At 39.4% G+C, this 20,552-nt stretch overlaps 1 protein-coding gene across 1 annotated transcript; it reads left to right on the top strand.

Moving 5' to 3' along the window:
- Nucleotides 1-11,351: 11,351 nt before the first annotated feature.
- Nucleotides 11,352-15,329, top strand: LOC137108281 (uncharacterized). The gene is made up of 5 exons (XM_067492678.1): nucleotides 11,352-11,589; nucleotides 11,708-11,800; nucleotides 12,584-12,739; nucleotides 14,690-14,815; nucleotides 14,888-15,329. Exons 1-5 carry the CDS (start codon nucleotides 11,397-11,399, stop codon nucleotides 15,160-15,162), a joined length of 843 nt encoding a protein of 280 aa, XP_067348779.1. The 5' UTR covers nucleotides 11,352-11,396; the 3' UTR covers nucleotides 15,163-15,329.
- The last annotated feature ends 5,223 nt before the right edge of the window (nucleotides 15,330-20,552 follow it).

Consider the following 20,552-nt stretch of genomic DNA (forward strand, 5'->3'; position numbering starts at 1 on the left):
CCTGGAAAAACTGTTTTAAAATGTACAAGAAAGCTCTCTGTGATGCCAGAACAGCATATTATTTATCATTAATAAAGAGAAAACAAGAACAACCCCCGGTTTCTGTTCAGAACTGTGGCCAGGCTGAATAAGAGCCATAGTTCTGTGGAGCCTAGTATTCACTTATATCTGAGCAGCAATGACTTCATGACTTTCTTTATCAAGAAAATTGCAGCTATTAGAAAAAGAATTCACCAGACCCTCCCCCCAAATATTACAGATAGATCTTCACGTACAGCAGTGCTAGAATCATCACTAAGGCCCCAATCCCTCTTAGACTGCTTCTTACCCATAGATTTCTTCAACTTCAATTATTACCTCATCTAAACCAACAACCTGTCTGCTAGACCCTATTCCAGCTAAGCTGCTCAAGAAAGCTTTACCCTTAATAGATACGTTCATATTAGATATCATCAATCTAAAACCCCTGTCTTGAGGAAGGTGTTTTAGCCAATTACAGCCAATTTACAGTCTCTAAACCTGTTCTGTTAGATCTTAGTGCTGCATTTGACACCACTGATAACAACATTTTATTACAGAGACTGGAACATGAAATTGGGATTAAAGGAACTGCACTATGTTGGTTTAAATCTTTCAATTTGTTCATGTTAATGATGAATCCTCTATGCACACAAAGGTAAGCTATGGAGTTCCACTTTGTTAGGACCAATACTTTTTACTTTATATACGTCTCCTTTAGGCAACATCATTAGAAAACACTCCAATTTCCCTTGCTATGCTGGTGATACCAAGCTATATCTATCTATGGAACCAGCTGAAAAAAATCTGTTAATCAAGTTTATAGCCTACAAGACATAAAGGCCTGGATTTCCCATAATTTTTTACTTATAAACTCAGACAAAACTGACAAAACTAGTATTTGGGTTCAAAAATCTCAGAAATGTGTTGTCCAAATGGCATAACTCTGGCCTTCAGTACTACTGCAAGGAACCTTGGAGTTATTTTTGACCAGGATTTGTCCTTTAGATCACATATATAAAACAAATTTCATATATATATATATATATATATATATATATATATATATATATATATATATATATATACATACATATTTGTTGTTATTTGATAACAATAAACAAACTTTGTGAAATAACGGGGTAACAAGACGAGAATAAGAATAATAATTATTTAGCTTGACTATTACATTTACATTTAGTCACTTGTCAGACGCTATTATCCAAAGCAACTTACAGGTGAGGAACAAGGCAGCAAAAATCTAAGTGAAAGAGAAAACATCAAAGCAAAGTTCTATCAGAAAAGTGTCATGAGATGCAAGTGCAAGAAAGAGCAGAAAGTAAGGTTTTGTTTTTTTTTCTATTAGATTTAAATGCATAGGAAGGTGCATTTTCCTGTTCTTTCTTGTGGGACAATCCACAACTTGGTAGAAATAACCCAGAGTGGAGTGCAAGGTAACGTGGTTGAAATCCCCAGAAATGATGACGCATGCATCTAAGTCCTACGTGTGCAGCCTCGCTGTGACAAGGCTGTGGCTGCATTGGCACTCAGACGAATGTACACACAGATGGCGATCACGTGACTGAATTCCCAAGGCAGATAGTGTGGTCATACATTAACAGCTAGCAGCTCTAAGTGTCAGCTGCACAAAACCTCTTTCACAGAGACATGCCCTGGGTTACACCAGCGGTTATTAATGTACATGAAGAGCCCCCGACCGTTGCTTTTTCCACAGGCATTCACATCTATGTCGGCTCTCACTGCAGTAAAACCCAGCAGGTCCATGTTAGCATCCAGTATGTGATGGTATAGCTATGTCTCAGTGAAGATAAGCGAGCTGCAATCCCAGTAGATCCTCTGATTGTTCAGTGCGGACAGCTCATCGAATTTATTTGGCAGAGAATTTACATTCCTAGTTATTATGGTGGGGATCTCCGGTTGTTCGCTTTAACTTGACGCCAGCCTTGTAGCCCCGGTATCTCCTCCTCAGGTCTACTGTTATGTTTCTGTGTTCCGACCTGTAATTTTGTCTTAAGAGCGAACACCTCTCTGAATAAGCCAGACGACTGATCCCTTGCAGTGTTAAAAGATTGTGATTTGTAGTGAGAGCAGGTGGAGGAAAATCTAGAGAGGTGGTGGTCTGCTCTGGAAAGCCGAGGAAAGAAGGTAATTGAAGGAATAATAAGATAAAATCAGGGTTGATGAGATTTGGAAATCATTGAATTCTGTGTGTATTTACATTTTACTCATTGTGCCCACTTCTTTTTAACTGGGGTATATTTTGATGGTTTAACAGCCGTTCACACCTAGACTTATGTGATTTCACCATCTCTCTAGGCATGAACTGAGGTTTAATACACAAAGTCAACTAAAGAGCTCCACAGGTTTCTGTTCCAGGACTGTTACTACTCCAGTACAGTAAGAGTTAGTTTTGACCAGGATTTATCCTTTACCTCACACAAAAACAAATTTCTACGTCAGCTTCTTCTGACATTAGGAGCATCCTGTCTCAAAGTGATGCTGTAGACGAGTCCATGTGTTTGTTACTTCTTGACTGGACAACTGTGGCTCCCTACTCATTATTGGGAGGAAGGTATTATGAGAAGGTGGGAGTCAGAAATGGCAAACGACACCAGTTACTATCAACCCTTTTAAGAGGAGCAAGTGGGGACGATAGACTGAGGTCTGGGAGTCCATGTCTATGAATCATCTCTGGAATTTTACAAAATGGGAAAAAATACACAACACTACACTTACTAAATATCAAAAGCAGCATCTGTGTATTGGTGCTAAATTATTGTGGACTACATAAACTGTGCTGTGTACTATACAATTGGTGAGGTCACAGGAAACATGAGTCCTTCACTTCTGCATATACATGTGAAATTTATAGAAAAATAGTTTTAATGTAAGCTGCTTTGCTGAATGTGAGCGTGATGAGCTGTTAGAGGAATTTAGCAGAATGTCTACATCTGGTGGAAAAAACTGGGAACTGGCAGCAGCCATCTTGAGAGAGGTTGTCATGGAAAAAAATGACAATTTCTGGTCTTAGACACCTCAAGTGTAAATAGTAAAGTATCTTGCAAGAGAAAAGAACATCGACAGAGTTTCAATTCTCCATCCTATGTAGTTCCATCATACATCCCACATTAGTTTTATATCTTTTTGTTGCTGGGCAGAACATTCTCCACCCTCAGGCTACTGCTCCCAGCCCTTTTTCTCCTTTTATGGAAACCTTTTCCCTTTCCAGCACTTTGATAAGCACCTGTGAGCATGGATTGACTACAGTTTGGGTCACTACAGTGTGGGATGGTCTGCTGTTAGACAATAACTGACACAAGGAGACTCTGATATTCAGCCGGTGCAGATGTAGTCTTAGACATGCACCACATCCTCTCAGCAGTCCTCAACATCAGGTCAGTGAGCCAGGGATTAGGAAGTGGAGCTGCTGCAGCTGCTGATTTGATCAACAACACAAACTACAATTCCATCATCAATGGAACCATTTAGTTTTATATGAAAGTTTGAATTGTGTCTGATTCTGATTGAATTAAATAATAAACATAGTTGTATTGTGTTTGGGTATATTTTCATGATTACTGTATCGTCAGATTTAACTATCGCAGTAACACTACTCTACTCATAGTGGATCACATCTGTACAAAAATACTAGAAAAGTATTTTTTTCAAATTTTTTTAAAAGTGGTTTTACAAACCACCAGATGTCACTGCATTGATTTGAATTTGAATTGTCTCATGTCTCATGATCATGGTCCTGGAATTTATTCAGGCTTAAATCACACACTCATTGTCTGTTTTCAGCCACACTCTGCTGCTCCCAATTTACCTGATTAAGGCTTGCTACACACAGACACACCTCTTCCCTGCAGTTGTTTCATTCCTGACTGAGTGACAGTGGTGATAAACAACGTGGACATGTCCCCTTGTGCTCACAGGTCAATATCTATCACAAGGTCAGAGTACAATTCAATGCCCTTTAAGCCTATGGTTACCAGATGTCCTGCCTCTCTCTCTTTTTTTGAATGTCCTTGTTTTTGTGGTGGCCCACTCAACATCTTAAACGGTAATTAGTCGTCTTAATTTGTGTTATCAGATTTGCCCCATTGCTGGATGTTTCAGGTGCAGGTTGGTTTTTCCATAGTTTTCATCTGGATTTCCTATGCTGTAGCTGAAGGCCTGTGGGGTTTTTAGATAGACTGCTAGACACATTGGTTGCATTCTGTTGCTCACCACAATCCTTGGTCAGGTTTTCTGGCTCCACTCGCATCAAAATAAGAATAGTAAAAACATCAAAACAGACAGAGTAGATGGGCTAGCTGGTTGCTGCACGATTACATGTAGATGCTAGATGTCCTGATTGAGCACTAGGATGTCATCACAGTTCATTAAGATTCCCTAGTTTGAATTTCTATCTTTTTTAAGTTGCTGGTTTCAAAGGGGAAATAGAACCACATGATGTTGGCTTAGTAGGGTCCACACTGGCATCAGCAATCTTTCCATTGGCTTCCACAGTTGAACAGTTGATATGTGTCTGTTACTGCAATGCATAAATTGTCCACGTTGTTCATTGTCAGAAAGGAATGAAAAGGAATGTGAGTTACAGAGGTAGCTATGGTTCTGTGAATTCCTTGATGACTGCCAGTCATTTATGGTCATGGTTAGCCAAACAACATCATAAAAACAAGATCCACAAAACACCACCACTTCCTCTGAGCATGAGCTCTTTTAAAATGTAGAGTCGAAAAGTTGAAGTCGAAAACTCTCCTTTGGTCTTATAAGTTAAAATCTGGACATCATGGACATTGTGTCCTCCATGTTAAAGAGGAGAGGAACCATCTGACTTATCAACACACAGGCCCCTGTCCCAACTTTTCTGGCAACAAGTTCAAAATAAGAAAATATTTTTAAAAAATTCTCAGTTTTAATATATTTAATGTGTTGAACCTTTTACAAGCAAAAACAGGTTTTCAATGATTTGCATATCACTGCATTCACTTTTTATTTACATTTTACATAGCTTCACAACTTTTCAGGAGTTTAGATATGCATTTTTCACCTTATCGTGTGACGGGTGTTGTTCATCTGTTTTTTTTTTTTATTATTGATTTGGTATCATTATCACAAGAGTAAAGATGAAAACACAGGTCACAGGTTATGACTTAATGATTAATATGATGATTTCTATAATGTTTGAAAATGTTAGAAAAGTGGTAACCTGAGGTTTTCTAGTTATTACACAAGAATAAAAGACTAAAAAAGAATCACTTTAAAGTTTGAAACCACACCTGTACAAGGCTGTCAGGTATTATGAGCACAGTATTTAGATCCAGACACCAATGCAAAACTTTAAAACTTTACAGAATCATAGAGACAAAATGTACCGTTTCTGTCTCACATGGGAAAAAGCAGGCGACCGCTGATGGTGGTTTGGTGGTTGTGATCGTCACAGACTGAGGCGCCTTTCAGCAGATGCCGTAACATGATATCTTCAGCTAATAGCTGAAGTGCTGTGTGTTTGATCAGTTAATGCAGTGTGAGGTGTTTACTCTTGATATTAAGATATAAGATGAAATTACATTTTAGAATAAGAACATCTGGTCACCTGTCAAACAGGTGTTAAATGTGTTGTCTAAAGTTACCTGAAATTAGGTCCTCGTACCTTGTAGCTGTTGCTACAGTTGGTTAATCCCTGTGCTCTCCACCTCAGCTTCCAGATCTTCAAAAAAAAGCATCAATCACATCACAATCTGATTTATGAACTGCCATGACATGACATGTGCCTCTCACAAAACATTACCTTTTTGCTCTGAAGTGGTCGCTTTTAACAACACAGGACTGGGGTTCAGCGGACACATGGGACCGGGATCTGGAGGGGGCAGTCGACAGAGTGGACCCGGTTTTGGAAAGTGAAGGCGTGGCTGTTCTTCATCTTTATTCTCCAGTTGTATGAGGGTCATCTTGGTTGGAGGAGCCACATGGCGCGGTGCAGCAGGCAGATGACAAACGGTTTCAGGGGATATGTACAGGAGCTCTTTCTGAGGCTCTGGAGGACAAGGACACGACGGTAGAGGGCCCGGATAACGACAGACTCCATCAGGAGATCTGCGATGGAGCTCTTCATGAGGCCTTGGAAAATCTGGACCCCTCGGTGCAGGGGGGCGATGACAGATTGCTTCACGAGGCATGCCATGTAACACACGGGGTTCGGGGGCCATAGGTGACGAACGAGCAGGCATATAACAGATGGCATTGGCAGGTACCTCATAGATCTCATGGGAAAGAGATTCGGACACCCCTGGACTCAATTTCTGTTTTTCATCCATCTTGGTGTGATCTGTGGAGACGGGGCAGTCAGCAGCAGGAAACAACCAGGATTTACCTTTACACTCTACAGCTAAACTGTGTCCTCTGCTCAAAGCTGTGTGGTCTTTATATAGAGGCAGGGAGGAGGCTGTCACAGACGAGTGCAAACATGTTGAGCAGGAGTGACTTAGTCCAACAAGCACAATCATGTCTCCATGGTTTGAAACTTTTTTTTATGGTTTTCTTACTGGTGTGAAGTGGGTGGGTGGAAAACGGTGAAGTTGCAACTGCACAAGCTGCTTCACTCACATTCTGTTCTTTCACCAAATTCAAATGGTTCCTATTATGTCTAGAGTGATTGTTTTGCTCCATTCTCATGCACAGTTCATTTAAGCAACTGCGCATGAAGTTACTACAACCCAATTTAACTACATTAGAATCAAAGCACAATGAGAGTTGTTTGATCAGTTTACACACACATTGTCTTGATGGGGTGGGTCGGATCATCACATTCTCATCCCACAGCTTCGGATATTGATCCGTCCTAATGCATCAAAATGTGCCTTTTTGTGCATCCATTGGTGTGTCATATTGACACAACAGGTACCCTTTACTGTTGGAGTCTTCAGAAGCACCATCATTTCACGCCATGGAAACAACTGCACCCAGCATTATTGTCACGGGAGCGTCACCTTTTTAAGGGAATAACTTTATATATACGCAGAAAAAATGAGCATTGGAGGTCAGGGTGTGGTTCAGTTACAAGATAAAGCAAAAATTCTTTTTGCATGTTAATTCCAGTTAGTTTTTTCTTTTTAGTGACAGATGAGACACCGGTGAGTGTCTGTTTACATCATGGACCCTGGTAATAAGTGCAGCTTCATGTGGGCCAGTGAAGACAGGAAAAAGACAGAATGCCCCAGAATAAACCAGAATAGTGACGATAACGCTTCCAGTTAACTCACCTGGATCGACCTCTGTGATCTGGAGCTTGGGTCTGATTGTACACAGAGAGCTGGAAAATTCAAGAACGTACAGCTACAAGTTGAGATTTGTCTATTTACAGTTGACTCATCTGGATTGACCTTTAGGATGAGGTGGTGGTGTTGTGTAATTGTAGGTGTGAAAGGAATTTTCTCATCATGTGGAACAAAGACAGGACACAAATTACAATCAGGAACATGTGAAAGCTTCTAAAGGGAGAGGCCTTTAAACACAGCAAAATAAACTATTTGGCAGCAGCAGAGAGGAGCAGGGAGCTAGGCTGCAAGACAGGACAGAGATCTGAGCACTGTCCCCTCAGGGGGACTGGAAGAATTTGAGCTTTGTGTTTATGTACAACTCAATTTTTTTCAACTTCAGTAACTGTCTAACCGTCACAGTGCATCATAAAAACCAAATATGTAGGATCTGGATTCCAGCGTTTCTGCGTTCAGTCTTGCTGTGACTGACAGAAAATTCTTTAGACACTAAAGACTTAATTCATTCACAAGTTATTATTCATGATGAGGACAAAACAAGCAGCTGATTATCACCTGCATCGTCTTCTCCACTATAACTACCTACCAACTCTGAGCCTCTGGATTTTTAGTTGGGAATTACACTCCAGGCCACTAGGGGGCAACAGCATGACAACATGGCGCTGGTCCTCACTAAGAGCTAACAGAAGGCAGAAGCATACTGAGTTTTTTTGTTGTTGAATGGCAGGAGACAGTTTTTTTTGTGTCAGTGGACACAACCACAAGATAATATTCTCTGAAACAGAAAATCCATCATCTTTATTGTGACTGTGAAGCTTCACTGCAGCTTTCTTCAAATTTATATTTGTCATTTAGAACTGCAGCTGTGTTTCTGATCTACATTTATGTTTTTCTTTGTAAATATTTTCATTTTCTTCATTTAATTGTATTTCTCACTTTAGTTTGTCTTTACATGTGTTACAGACTGGAGACCTTTCCAGGTTGGACCCCACCTCTCACCCAATGACAGCTGAGATAGACTCAAGGCCCCCATGAACTTGAACACAATAAGAGGTTACAGATAATGGATGTAAATTTTTGTTGTTAATGCTCATATACTGTATAAATACAGTTGCCTTGGTAACACTGAGCTGGGTCTTTGTCGGGTCATGTGACTTCATCATCTGTTTCCTCTAAAAAGGAAGAAGTCACTTGGTCTGCTGATTTCTCAGGTCCTCAGTTTGACATTTGAGATAAATTCACAGACACTGCTCACAACACGATCTTCAGGTCTTTGTTCAAAGAAGCTTAATATCTGTTATTTCAGTTTTAGTGTCCACAGGAGGCAACAGAGTGAAATAGTTTCACTGTTCTTTAGTTTATATTTACATGGCCAAATAAAAGATTTGGTTTAATGAAATAAAATTTTGTCTTTTGTAAAATCAAAACAAATCCTTTAACACCGTTAATAATGTGGAAAAAGAAGCAAAGCAAAATAAAAACGTAAATCCTGTTTCCTTGTTTGCTCAGCATTCACTTACTGCAGTACTGTAACTCTGCTTCTGCATTAACATGTACTTCTACTCTGCTCTACTACTTGAACTGTGTGCATTTCCTACAGCACTGAGCACAGTAACAGGTTTGGATTGACTGACAGCAGTTATTAATGCTTTTTTAAAGTGATGCCATTAACCATGTCCAGTTATGTGCAAATGTTTTCATCCCCTTCAAAGCCATTTGAGTGTAGGACATTCCCATAAATTTGAAAAACAACAATGCACCATCAACTACAGTTGTTCCTTCATCATCAGAAGTAGGAAAAATGTTCAAGGAGTATATGAAAATGTCAAAGTATGAAATTACGTTCGCAAAACAACCTCTAATAATTAATTAAAAGTTTATTTTAACTTTTGATTAAACCACATTTGTACAAACTAAACTGTGAATTAACTTTTTATCATATGAAAATCAGAAGGTGCAAACTTTTACACCCAACTATAGATACAGAGGAGTCTCCACATCCTCAGTGAATGTTCAGTACTCAGACCCTCAAAGAGCCCAGAGCTGTAGAGTAGGTCAAACACTGTCAAACATGTGGTGGGTGGGATGAGATGATAACAGGTCGTAAAACTGCTCATTCAATCCAGTTAATAAACTTTTATAGTTTTAGAGTCACACTGTGAACCACAGCCCACTTTACTTTTTTAACAAAGAAGAACCTGCAAATGTGGAAGTCATAGCTGATGCTTTTCTGCTTTCCTGATTCTTTGCCTGTTTCTCTGTTCATTACTGAGACAAACTGGGCTTGGTTTTCTGTACAGGTCGTTCATCGATGCAGTTTTTTGCAGTTAAAGATAAAAAATCTCTGGGAGTCTCATCCTGTACCTGTTTTGTGCATTGTGCCATTTAAAAATAAGTAGTATATATTCCACGTTGCTTTGGTGGGTTTATGGTTTATTTAGTGTTTGTATGAGAGCAGGGATCAGGCCGCAGAGTTCTATCTGAACCTGAGCCAAACCCTTGGCCTTTGTTCATCTAATCTTATGGAAACTTTTTATGTAAAACATCAACTATAGGCTGTTAAGCACTTTTAATGAGTTCAAACTACGTGACTCAACTTTACCTGACCCATCAGTCTGAGTGTTTGCCATTTAGTTTGTGTTTGGTTTTGTTTTATTCCTCTGTTGAAATATAAATGATCCAGAAAACCCTAGAAGCTGTTTCCTGTGTCATGTCTAATGTCCTGCAAAGCTACATGGACGTGACCATCCAGGAAGCACCCAGCTGCACGCAAAGATCCCCGACTACTGACGAGATTAGCAGTTTTTGTTTTTGAAATTTTCTCTCTATGTATAAAGAGATAAATGTATAAATGTTTTCATGTTATAACTTTTTATCTCCAGGACTCAGAGTGAACGAACACGTCTCAGACCTGACCACAGTATCAGCTGCTTCACCCTAGGCTCCTGTCCTCTAATATACAGTTTATTTTCACCATACAGTACAAAGTAGAACCAAAATAAACACTGAAAAAAAGTTCATTTCCCCATAACATATGTTGTTCAGTTCTGGACAGCTTTATTTCAAGGACAGGAACAGTTTGTTGGTGAAACTTGGTCTGTATGTTCCTACACACTGTCAGACACAAACATCTATTTTCTGAAGATTTGTACCACATACAGACACAAATGTCCACATGTCCACACATGTCCTTTTAGCTGTTGATCTGTCTGTCAGGGTTACACAGAAGAGCTCAATGAACAGGACAGTTAAAGTTAAGCAGTAAAAACACTCCCAGCTGTAGCTCAGTTGGTAAGGCAGTCATCCATAGGGTCAGTGGTTCGATTCCCGGTCCCTCCCAGCTACATGTCAAAATGTCCTTAGGCAAGACACTGAACCCCAAGTTGCTCCCGGTGGGTCAGGTGAGCTACTTGCATGGCAGCCACTGCCATCAGTGTGTGAGTGCGTGTGGATGGGTGAGTGAGGAACGACATTGTAAAGCACTTAGGATAAAAGCGCTTTATAAGCAGCCATTTACAAAAATCTTGTTTTCAGACCATCTTGTCTGACAGCTGCATCACACTACTCAGACTTCTGACAGACAGACACTGTCCAGAACCAACAGATACAAACTCTTTGTTATCAGCACAGTGAATTTATAATAAAGTTATTCTTGAGTCTTCAGCAGACCCATTTTCTGATCTCAACTGCATTCACACCAACAGTACTGGTTCCTGAAATGTGTCATGGTCAATATATCTTTAAATGACTGACAGTAATTTACCTTTCATCCTAAAATAATAGTCTCCACTTGCCCTTGTTACATCAATGAGGAAAGTTAAACATGGAGGAGGTGTTGAGTTTTTGTTAATAGATGATATTATACATAAAGGCTTGGACACTATTTGAGAATTTATGGTGTGTAAATACCAGCTGTGAAGCGGCTCACACATTTACCTTCTGGATGATTTGTTCACACTTTACAGTATCAACCTCTCAAACAGTTTGCTCATGTCTTTAACATCCTCCTCCATGACCTCTATAAATGCCCCTCAGGTTTGAGCAGAGGACACAATTCAACTGTAAAGTTCCAGAATGAAAATCAATGTGTTTTTCCTGCTGCTGCTTGTCTGCTCTGTCTCCACAGATCAGACAAAGGTAGAGGCAGGAAAGGAAACAACTCCTGCACCTCCCAGACCTAAAGACATCTACAATGTCCTGAGAGAGATGGCCACCTCCATTGATCAACTGAAAGTGGACGTATTCTTCCTCAAGAGAGAGAATCGAGGTACGGTACATAGTTATTTCATATTATATATTTATACGGATCCATGTGGACAAATTACTGCACACATTGGACGGATTCCCAAAGAATTTGAGGTTGAAATAAATGTCTTTAATTTCAGAACAAGCAGCAAAGCTGAAAGAACTGGAGGGACTAAAGGCCGAGGTGGAGAGGCAGAAGACTGAAGTGGCCAAACTGAAGAAGCAGCTGAAAGGTCATTTTTTTAATCTTTGATACAGAAAAACATGGAAACTATTTAAAATACGAAATGTCCACAGACTTTTTGTTAATCCAGAGGGAATTGATAGAAATCCAGCATGTAATAGAGAAGTCACGGTGCTGAGCTTCGTCTCCTGATGTCAGGATGTGTCCTTCAGTGTTGGTTTGTGTCACTTTATTAAACTTTATCGCACTATAGAACAGTACTGACATCACAAAGCAGCAATAACTTTGGTGATTACTGAAATATTCCAGAGGCTTTATTAAAGTAAAGTGTGTCAGATTCAACACACTGCTAAAACACACATTGTTTTATTAGTAATTTAGTTAGATCGATGTACAAAGCAAAATTAATTAGTGGAGTAAATGTACATTTCATACAGTAAATTCTACAGTATCAAAACCAGAATGATGCTTGAGCTTGTACCACATATGTGAACACTGTGAAATGTACATGTCAGGACCTCTGTTACAGACCACATAAGCACACATCCACAAAGATTTGGCCTTCAGGATATCAGCGGCTTAAAAAATACAAATATTGAAAAAAAAACTTCCCGTTTACCTCAGATCAATAACAGAAAAACCATAAAACATTAGAACTACCAACAACAACGAACCTGCACGTGAGGAGCATTAGGAAACATCTGTTGAGTTATGAAGCTGCTTTATGCTGCATTCCATTTCTAAATATATTTTATTATTTTTTTTTACAAATTTATTGTACTAATCAGCAACAACAGTGAAGGTAAAAAAGTTTTTTATGCTCCTGGTTCAGCTCTAAAAGCAAATCTGAAAGTACTGGAAGAGCAGAAGGTTGAGGTGGATGCTCAGAAGAAGGAGGTGGAGAAAGTGAAGATTGAGATGGAGAATCAGAAAAAGGAGTTGGACAGACAGAAAATGGAACTGGATAAACTGAAGCAACAGCAACAAGGTAATTTATACTGGTCTCTGCAGTAGATTAGAAATATTCAAATAACAAATTTATTAATATATAGTATATTGATACGTGTTCATTTGTGTGACTTAAAGATCGATTTACCAGAAAAGTATTTATTCTAAAAAATGTGTCTGATTGCTGCCAATACTGTATATTTTAAATTTGTCACCAAGTTTAATACATTTTACATGTTTCTGTGTTTTAGTTTTAGTAAAACCTTTGAAAACCCACATTTACTGTGGACCAAACTGTTATCCCCATCTTTACCCTGAAGCTAACCATTGCTGGGGGAGGGCTTCATGAAAGTTTTTACAAGAGGGAACAGAGTTTGACACAAGACCAGGGTGTTTTACAGTCCAGTTTCCAGGGTCATGGCCTGAAGTCATATCAGATTATTCACAAGAATTACGTTTTAAGATCCACTGTTTTTACTGTGGCACATGTTCGAGGTTTGATTAGTTCAAGGTTTCTGACCCTGTCACTGATGTTTATGCCTTTGGAAGTCGGGGAGAAAACATCAAAGCTATGAGTCTCATCAGATGCAAGTGCAACTAGAACAGATAGGATTTTTTTAAAGATTTAAGTGCAAAGAAAGGTGCGGAAGAGTTCTGTCATTAGCAGTTTTTTAAATATTAGCTGTGAGGGTGGTGAGTGTATGGACTTTGGAGTTTATTCCAAAATTGCGGGATCACTGAGCTGAAATCTGTTGTGTGGTGATGAGTTCATTAGACGTTGTTTGATGGCAGACTGCAGTCGAGTGGAGGGATTGTAGACTTGAATGAAGCCCTTGTAGCACATGAACTGGAATTCTGACATTGTCCTGACTTTTTAAGGGTGTGTATGTGTGAAAGCTCCCAACATCATCTGGACTTTATTCTTCCAGCCCCCCAGTACAATGTCTTTATTATGTGTGGGAGTTTGTGCCTGCAGCACACTGCTCTGGCCCAAATCATTGGGAGGAATAAAAGTGAGTGAATGGCTGTGTTAATGACATTTGTATCACTTGTCATGGTGGTAGTCGAGTCATAGAAACTTTCTTTATTAGATGCAAAGCTCCAGTGTCCCGTAAGCAAAGTTTCCCACAGCTTAAGCTTTCTGTCATGTCGTGTCTGCTTTGCGCACTGATTGTGCACTGAAATCGAGCTGTTTCACACGTGAGGGTGTTTGTCACTCAGGCAATCTCCCACTGTGAGTTACACATGTGAAACGACACTTCAGACAATATCTGAGACTGATTTCTCCTGAAAGGCTTAAGGGAGTATAGGTAGGAAGGCGCCTTTGAGTCAACCACTCTGTAGGTGAGAGTAAGAGCTTTGAACCTGATGAAGACAATGCAGAGATATGAAGTGTGGTGTGATGTGTGCTGTATTGGACTGTTTGACTGTGCTGCTGGCAGCTCTGTCAACACAGCATTGACATATGACTAGTGCCTGCAAAATGACTTGCGTTTCATATTTAAAAACGTGGGGTCTGATTTTTCTGATGGTGTAGAGGGTGAATTTGCTGCTCTAGAGATAGAGGAGATGTGGTTACAGTAAAGCTCAGTTGATCGTTGATGATGACCTCCAGATTTCTGGCAGACTTGTGGGGACAGAGCCAGTGGTAATGCTGGTGCTGTGTTGTATTGAAAGTCTGGCTGAGAAGAGTAGAACTTCAGTCTCAGAGAGGCTAACTTGAAGATGTCTTTTTGTCATCCAAGCAGAGATGTCAGAGAGAGAGACAGGCAGAAATGTATGATGAGACAGTGGAGCTGTGTGCCCTCAGCATAGCAGTGATAGGAAAAGGCATGTGGATGATAGAACCCAGGGATGTGGTACAGTAGTACGTAGTGTAGCTTATGTACTATTGAAATGCGTCCTTGGAGAAGATCCATTCAAATCAAGCTCTTTAAAGAACTGAGATTTATTCATCAGATGTGTAAATGAAATGTTTTATGTCTCTCAGGCCAGAAAGTGGCTTTCTCAGCCTCTCTGAATATTGAAGGAAAGATCGGACCCTTTCCGTCGTACACACCTCTGATCTACAAACGCGTCCTCACAAACATTGGAAATGCCTACAACCCACACACAGGTACTGGACCATCACTTTAAGTTGTTCTTGACCTGACTTTCTGTGTAAACTCACTAGACAAATGTCCCTCAGGTGTTTTTACTGCACCAGTAAAAGGAGTCTACGAGTTCCAGTGGCACATCGGTGTACACAATGATGTGACGGCTGCCACATTGTTCAAGAATGGACAGCACATTTATTGTGCCTTTGAGAATCAGTCCGTTGGCTTTGGGACTTCATCTCAAGGGGCTGTTCTGATTCTTCAGGCTGGAGATACAGTGGTTGTGAAGCTGATGCAGACTACAAAGGTGTTTGACAGTTACAATCATCACACCACCTTCAGTGGTCAGCTGCTTTTCACCATGTAAGAGGAAACAAGTTTTCTTCTTTTAGTCTCATAGCTTTAGAGGAGCTTAACCTGATTATCCAGAACCACTGCAGCGTGCATTTCATGATTATAAAAATGATGTGAGTCTGCATCAAATGACCTTAGCTGTATCATTAGAATTAAAAAATAAAAATCACTACAACACCATCTGAACCTTCTTTCTTATGTTTACAGTATCACTGTAGTGTGAGAAAGATTTTCTGGAAACTATTACTATTTTACTAGTTTGCTTGAATTTCTATTTATCTGACAAAAGTACAAAGAAAAGATTTGCAGTGTTTTCACTTTTTTTAAAGCAAGCAGAATTAGGAGCTTCTGGCCACAAGAGATGGCAGCAGCAGCCTCTGACAAGAAAGACGAAACAGTGTGAGCTGAATTAAATAAAAACCATCATCAACCAAAAGGGCCGATTACAGCGTTTGATAAGACGGAGCAGGAAATGCAGAAAGTCCACAACACAACACAATACAAGGTTCACTACTTACTTTCCAAGTAATAAACACATAAATAATTAAAAACATCTGCCAATGCACCTAATCAGACTGGATCACTCCCCATGCGCAGATGGTAAAAAAACACAGTAAATGTTGAAATATTAGATGTTAAGTATAGCTCGAATTTTCTCTTTTTCACTAATAAATGTTCAATATCAGAGACCTACAAGTCAGAGGTGCTCTTACTTCACTAATTTTATTGAAGATAAGATTAAAATTTTCTTAAGTAATGGAAAAATATTCAAAGACTCAGCAAGCTTTCAAAAACAGACATCATTAGAAAAGGTAGCAACAAAACACAAAGGTGCAGAACTAAATGAATTTTATTTTATTGCTGTTATTAAAACATTAAATCACTCATTGTGATTGTAATTTGATCGCTTGTTGAAACTTGAACATTGGTCATTGAAGGTTATATTTTTTGTAACTTGTTAAAACCCAAATGTTTGTCATCGCGGTTGTAGTTTGATCACTTGTAAAAGTATAGGTCACTTACATGGTGGTAATGAAGATGGAGTCCTGTAATTGTAATTCATTAATCTTACGGTTCATCACACGTAGTCATAGAAGGTGCATTCAAAGCCACATGATGGCTCTATAAAGTCTGTAGGTGGTTAAAAAATGGTTTTCTGGATCAGAACACATCAGAGGAAACTCGGAAAAGTGCAATTGTTGCATAAGTAGATCGCTCACAAGTACAACAACTTCTACTTGGTTTACCGTTACCTACAGATAATACTGACGGTTGACTTCCACACTGCATGTGACTTTCAAAAAACATTAGGGAGTTCCATGATTGATCAACAGTTGGCAGAAGGGTAGTAGTACCTGCCTTTTATTCATCATCCTTGTTCATCCTGATTGGCTAAGGAAAAATGGGTGGAGTTGGATATCACACAGAGTTACAGCAGTTACAGAAAAAACTGTAACCTGACCAGATTTTTGAGGCCATTGCGGTTTCTTACATTGGCATTTTTAAATTTATTATTTTATTTTAGTTTATTACACCCTGTAACAACATAATGTCCTATGACAGTTTCAACTCAAAAACTGAGAAATTAGAACCCTGTAAAGTTAAATTGATGGCAGAGCTGCTGGATTGGATTAGATTGAACAGGTGTATCTAATGAAGCGGCCAGCAAGTGTATAAAGCTGCTTTATGAACCATAGTGAATGTGTGAACAGTGACATTAACTATAGAAACTATACAATCAAATGATTCTATACGAGTAGAAGCATGTTAAAAATTAATTATACTTATGAAATTTGTGTAAAAGAAAAAAGGTTCTGTTCTTGTGAGAAAATATTCACCTTTATCGTTGGGAATAATTGTTTGAATTTAAGGACAGGATTTGATCAGGAGGGCCTCCCACTTTGACCGGTCACCAACCAAAGTGGCAGGTTTTATTCAACAGTTAACTTATTTCATTGTGTTTTCTGTACATTTACCTGTACTCTAATGATTTTAACTCTACTTCTAAATTCCTATATATGATTGTAGTAAGTAGAAATAGTTGAAACAACACAAAATGACACAACTTGTTCCAATAAAACTTGTTGATTGCCAGAATTATTCACAAGGTCATGACAGGTTCAAAAACTCAGGAACTTTAATGTAATCAATTGAAAAAACAAAGAACATAGTAGTATTAGAAAAAGCAGTTGTGGTGCTGTGGAGCTGACACCACATTCAGATCCAGTGTTAAACAGATGGAGCTGTGAGGCCTTAACACTGTTTGTCAGGGTGAAAAATCCCTTTATCAAAGGATTCACATAAACATGGAGGAAGAAAAGAGGAAGTACAGATAACAAGATTTTTCCAGAAAACTACAGAGACAAAAGGACTGGGTCACTTAACATTTGGACAGAAACCTGTGAGATAAAAATTACAAAAACTACCAAAACCATAGTCAAAGTTGCAGACATGTCAGAACAAAAGAACACATCACACTGCATTGTACAGAGAGCCTTTAAATCTAACTTTAAGGGAAAGAAATATTAATAACCAGATGTAAAATGATTATGTGACTGATTTATTAGCAGGTATTACAGCACAGTAAACTAACAGATCTAAGTTTTGTTTTAACAGGGTCAGAAGGAAACAAACAAAAAAGAGACTTGTTAAGCAAATACAACTTTCCATGTTCTGAGGCACGAGCATGGAGTGTGAGTGAAAATGAAAAGTCGTCAAAGTGGAAAATAAGGAGAGCAGAATGTCTCCATCTAGTGGAGAGAACTAGGAACTAGCAGCTGCCACGTTATTAGTGAATAGGCTGATAAGAGAGGGGAGGTGGGTAGAGGAGTGATTTGAGGTCAAAAGTGGTGTTTTGTCTTGATCGTAGGTTGTTTTTGTTTTGTTGATACTAAGAAAATGACAAAAGGAGACTCTGATAGTCCTGAACATCAGGTCAGTGAGCCAGGGATTAGGAGCTGAGGTCCTGAGGTCTGGAAGACAGGTGGCAGAGACTATCCAGACAGATTGAAAGTGTAGTGTGGAAGTTGTCAGTGTCTGTATTGAAGGTGGAGAAGACCTGTGGTGGGGGCAGGGTTGTAGAGACCGTGGAAGAAAACTGCTCAGGACTAAGAGGCTTGAGTTTGCAGTCGGAAGTAACAAGAAGGGTGGGAGTATTTGGAGGTCTAGAGGGAAAGACTGTGAGCAAAATGAAGATGTGATCCAATAAATGTAGGAGAGTGAATGAGATGTTGTCTGTGGTGGTCTTCCTAGGCATAATGAGGTCTGGGTAGTCACAGCTTTGTGGGCTGGGGGAGTGGGGACCAGTGTCAGAGCAAACCTGTTCAAAAGCACAAGGATGTTGTAACTTTGACAGCCCCTTTAATGGCCCCTTTATATGCCCTGCTTACCTGCTCCTCTATATCAGAAGGTCTCTCTGCCCCCGTAGGTCTAGCTCCCAGTCTTTTCTCTATTTTTTCCATGTTCTTTTCCTTATGGAATTTTTGCCTGTGTTTCCAGTGATCTCCACCTGTTCCTGGAGTCTTTGGTATGTTAGCCTGGCCTATCGTTCGGAGTCATCTTTTTTGATTCACCTGCTATATTATTCCGTCCCCTGGCTGTTTCCCCATTCAGCTAAACAGTAGGCGACTTTAATTCGGACTATTATTCTATGGATTTTGGACCGTACATTGAGAAGAGGATTTTTTTCTAAAATGGTTAATTTTATTCCTCTTCCTGCTCTACTGTCTGCCAACAAAATTGCTAAAATACTGGTCACACATGAATTTAGGATTCATGGCGTCCCTCGTGACACCCTCTCTGATCGGGCCCCCAGTTTCTGTGCTAATTTTAGATAGAATTTTTCAGGCTGCTTGGTGTATCCTCTGTTCCCAGAAAGCATCCTCCTGGTCCTGAAATAGGATCAGGGTCAATTACACACACAACTTCTAACCATCATCTGACACAAGGCTAACACCTTCCAGGTAGTTTATAACTATCAACCTCCACTGTTTGAATCTCATGATGGGGTTACATCAACCACCTTATTGTTGTCCCAAAATGATGAGAAGAGTGCTGACTTCAGGGAAGTGGGACAGCAGCAAGTCAAGTTCATCAAAGAAGTTTCCCAGCTGGTCCGGTGGTATATGTATGAGACATAAGAATCAGGTGCAGGTGAAGTGTGTGGATCACAGGTAGGTGATGTCACAGAGACAGACTGAGAATGATAAGATGGTAGAAAATGATGAGACTTAGTGGAAATTCACTCAGTGTAAATAAAGAAATAAAGCAAGGTGGTGAAACAAAAATGGATAGAGTGATTTTGGACAAACAGAAGGCTGTAGCTCTGTTGCTAAGGCAGTCAACCACAGAACACAGGGTCAGTGGTTCATAAAGCGCTTTGAATAAAAGCACTATAAAAGCAGAGCATTTAACATTGACCATTTTTTGGTAGGAAACAGGCACCATCAGACAGCAGTGATGTGTCTTACTCCAAAATGTTGAAATCTCTTCTCCAGGAAACGATAAACATGAAGTAAGTTAGAAGAACACTTCCCAGACAAAAAAAGAGTTTTTAACATCTGCCACATATGACAACAGAATCAAGGACGAGTCTGCTCATCATCTGTGGTGTTATCAAAACATGGTATGCATAGAAACAGACCTGACCTATAAGACAATGGACCCAGGTCTTGATACTTTCACCTTATCTGTTAAAAGTGTCCTTAAACCTAAAGGGAAGCTGAATTAACCAATGCTTTTTAAAGGAAAAAATGTTTCTGAGATATTTAAGGTTTGGAAACTAATATTATTAAGCTTAGAACCATTGGGCATCACTGCAGTCTGCACTGCATTTGTCTCCAGTGACTGAATGACCATTGAAAACACCTGTGGCTCTGATGTGGTCACTCCTCCTGCATCAACCGCGTCAACCCCCAACGACATCCACAGGTATGAACAGTCTGAGAAATTTACAAAATCTGATGTTACTAACAGACAAAATGCTGCGCTTATGACCTCACATTTTTTACCCAGAGAATCGTATCATTTTAATGACTGTTATGATCTTAACTATACTGTTCTTTGCCCAATAGAAATTATGTATTTTCTCCGACCACCTAAACTATTTAAACCAAAAATGAACACAAGGAGAGTTAATCATATTAACCTAATAAAAGTTAAGACTACTTCTCATACAGAACCAAAACCCAAAACAATTAAATGTGCATTATTAAATATCAGATCTCTCTCTCTCTCTCGTCTAAATCCCTGTTGGTAAATGACTTGATAAACGATCATCAAATTGACGGTGAAGATTCGCATCCAGGTTTGGTTATCTGGAGATTGAATCATGTCAACTGAACTTCTTCCTTCATGGTTGGTTATAGTGGGTGAGTTTAACATTCATGTATATGCTGACAGTAA

This window comes from Channa argus, chromosome 22 (assembly GCF_033026475.1).
Source record: "Channa argus isolate prfri chromosome 22, Channa argus male v1.0, whole genome shotgun sequence".
Classification (NCBI taxonomy): Eukaryota; Metazoa; Chordata; class Actinopteri; order Anabantiformes; family Channidae; genus Channa; species Channa argus.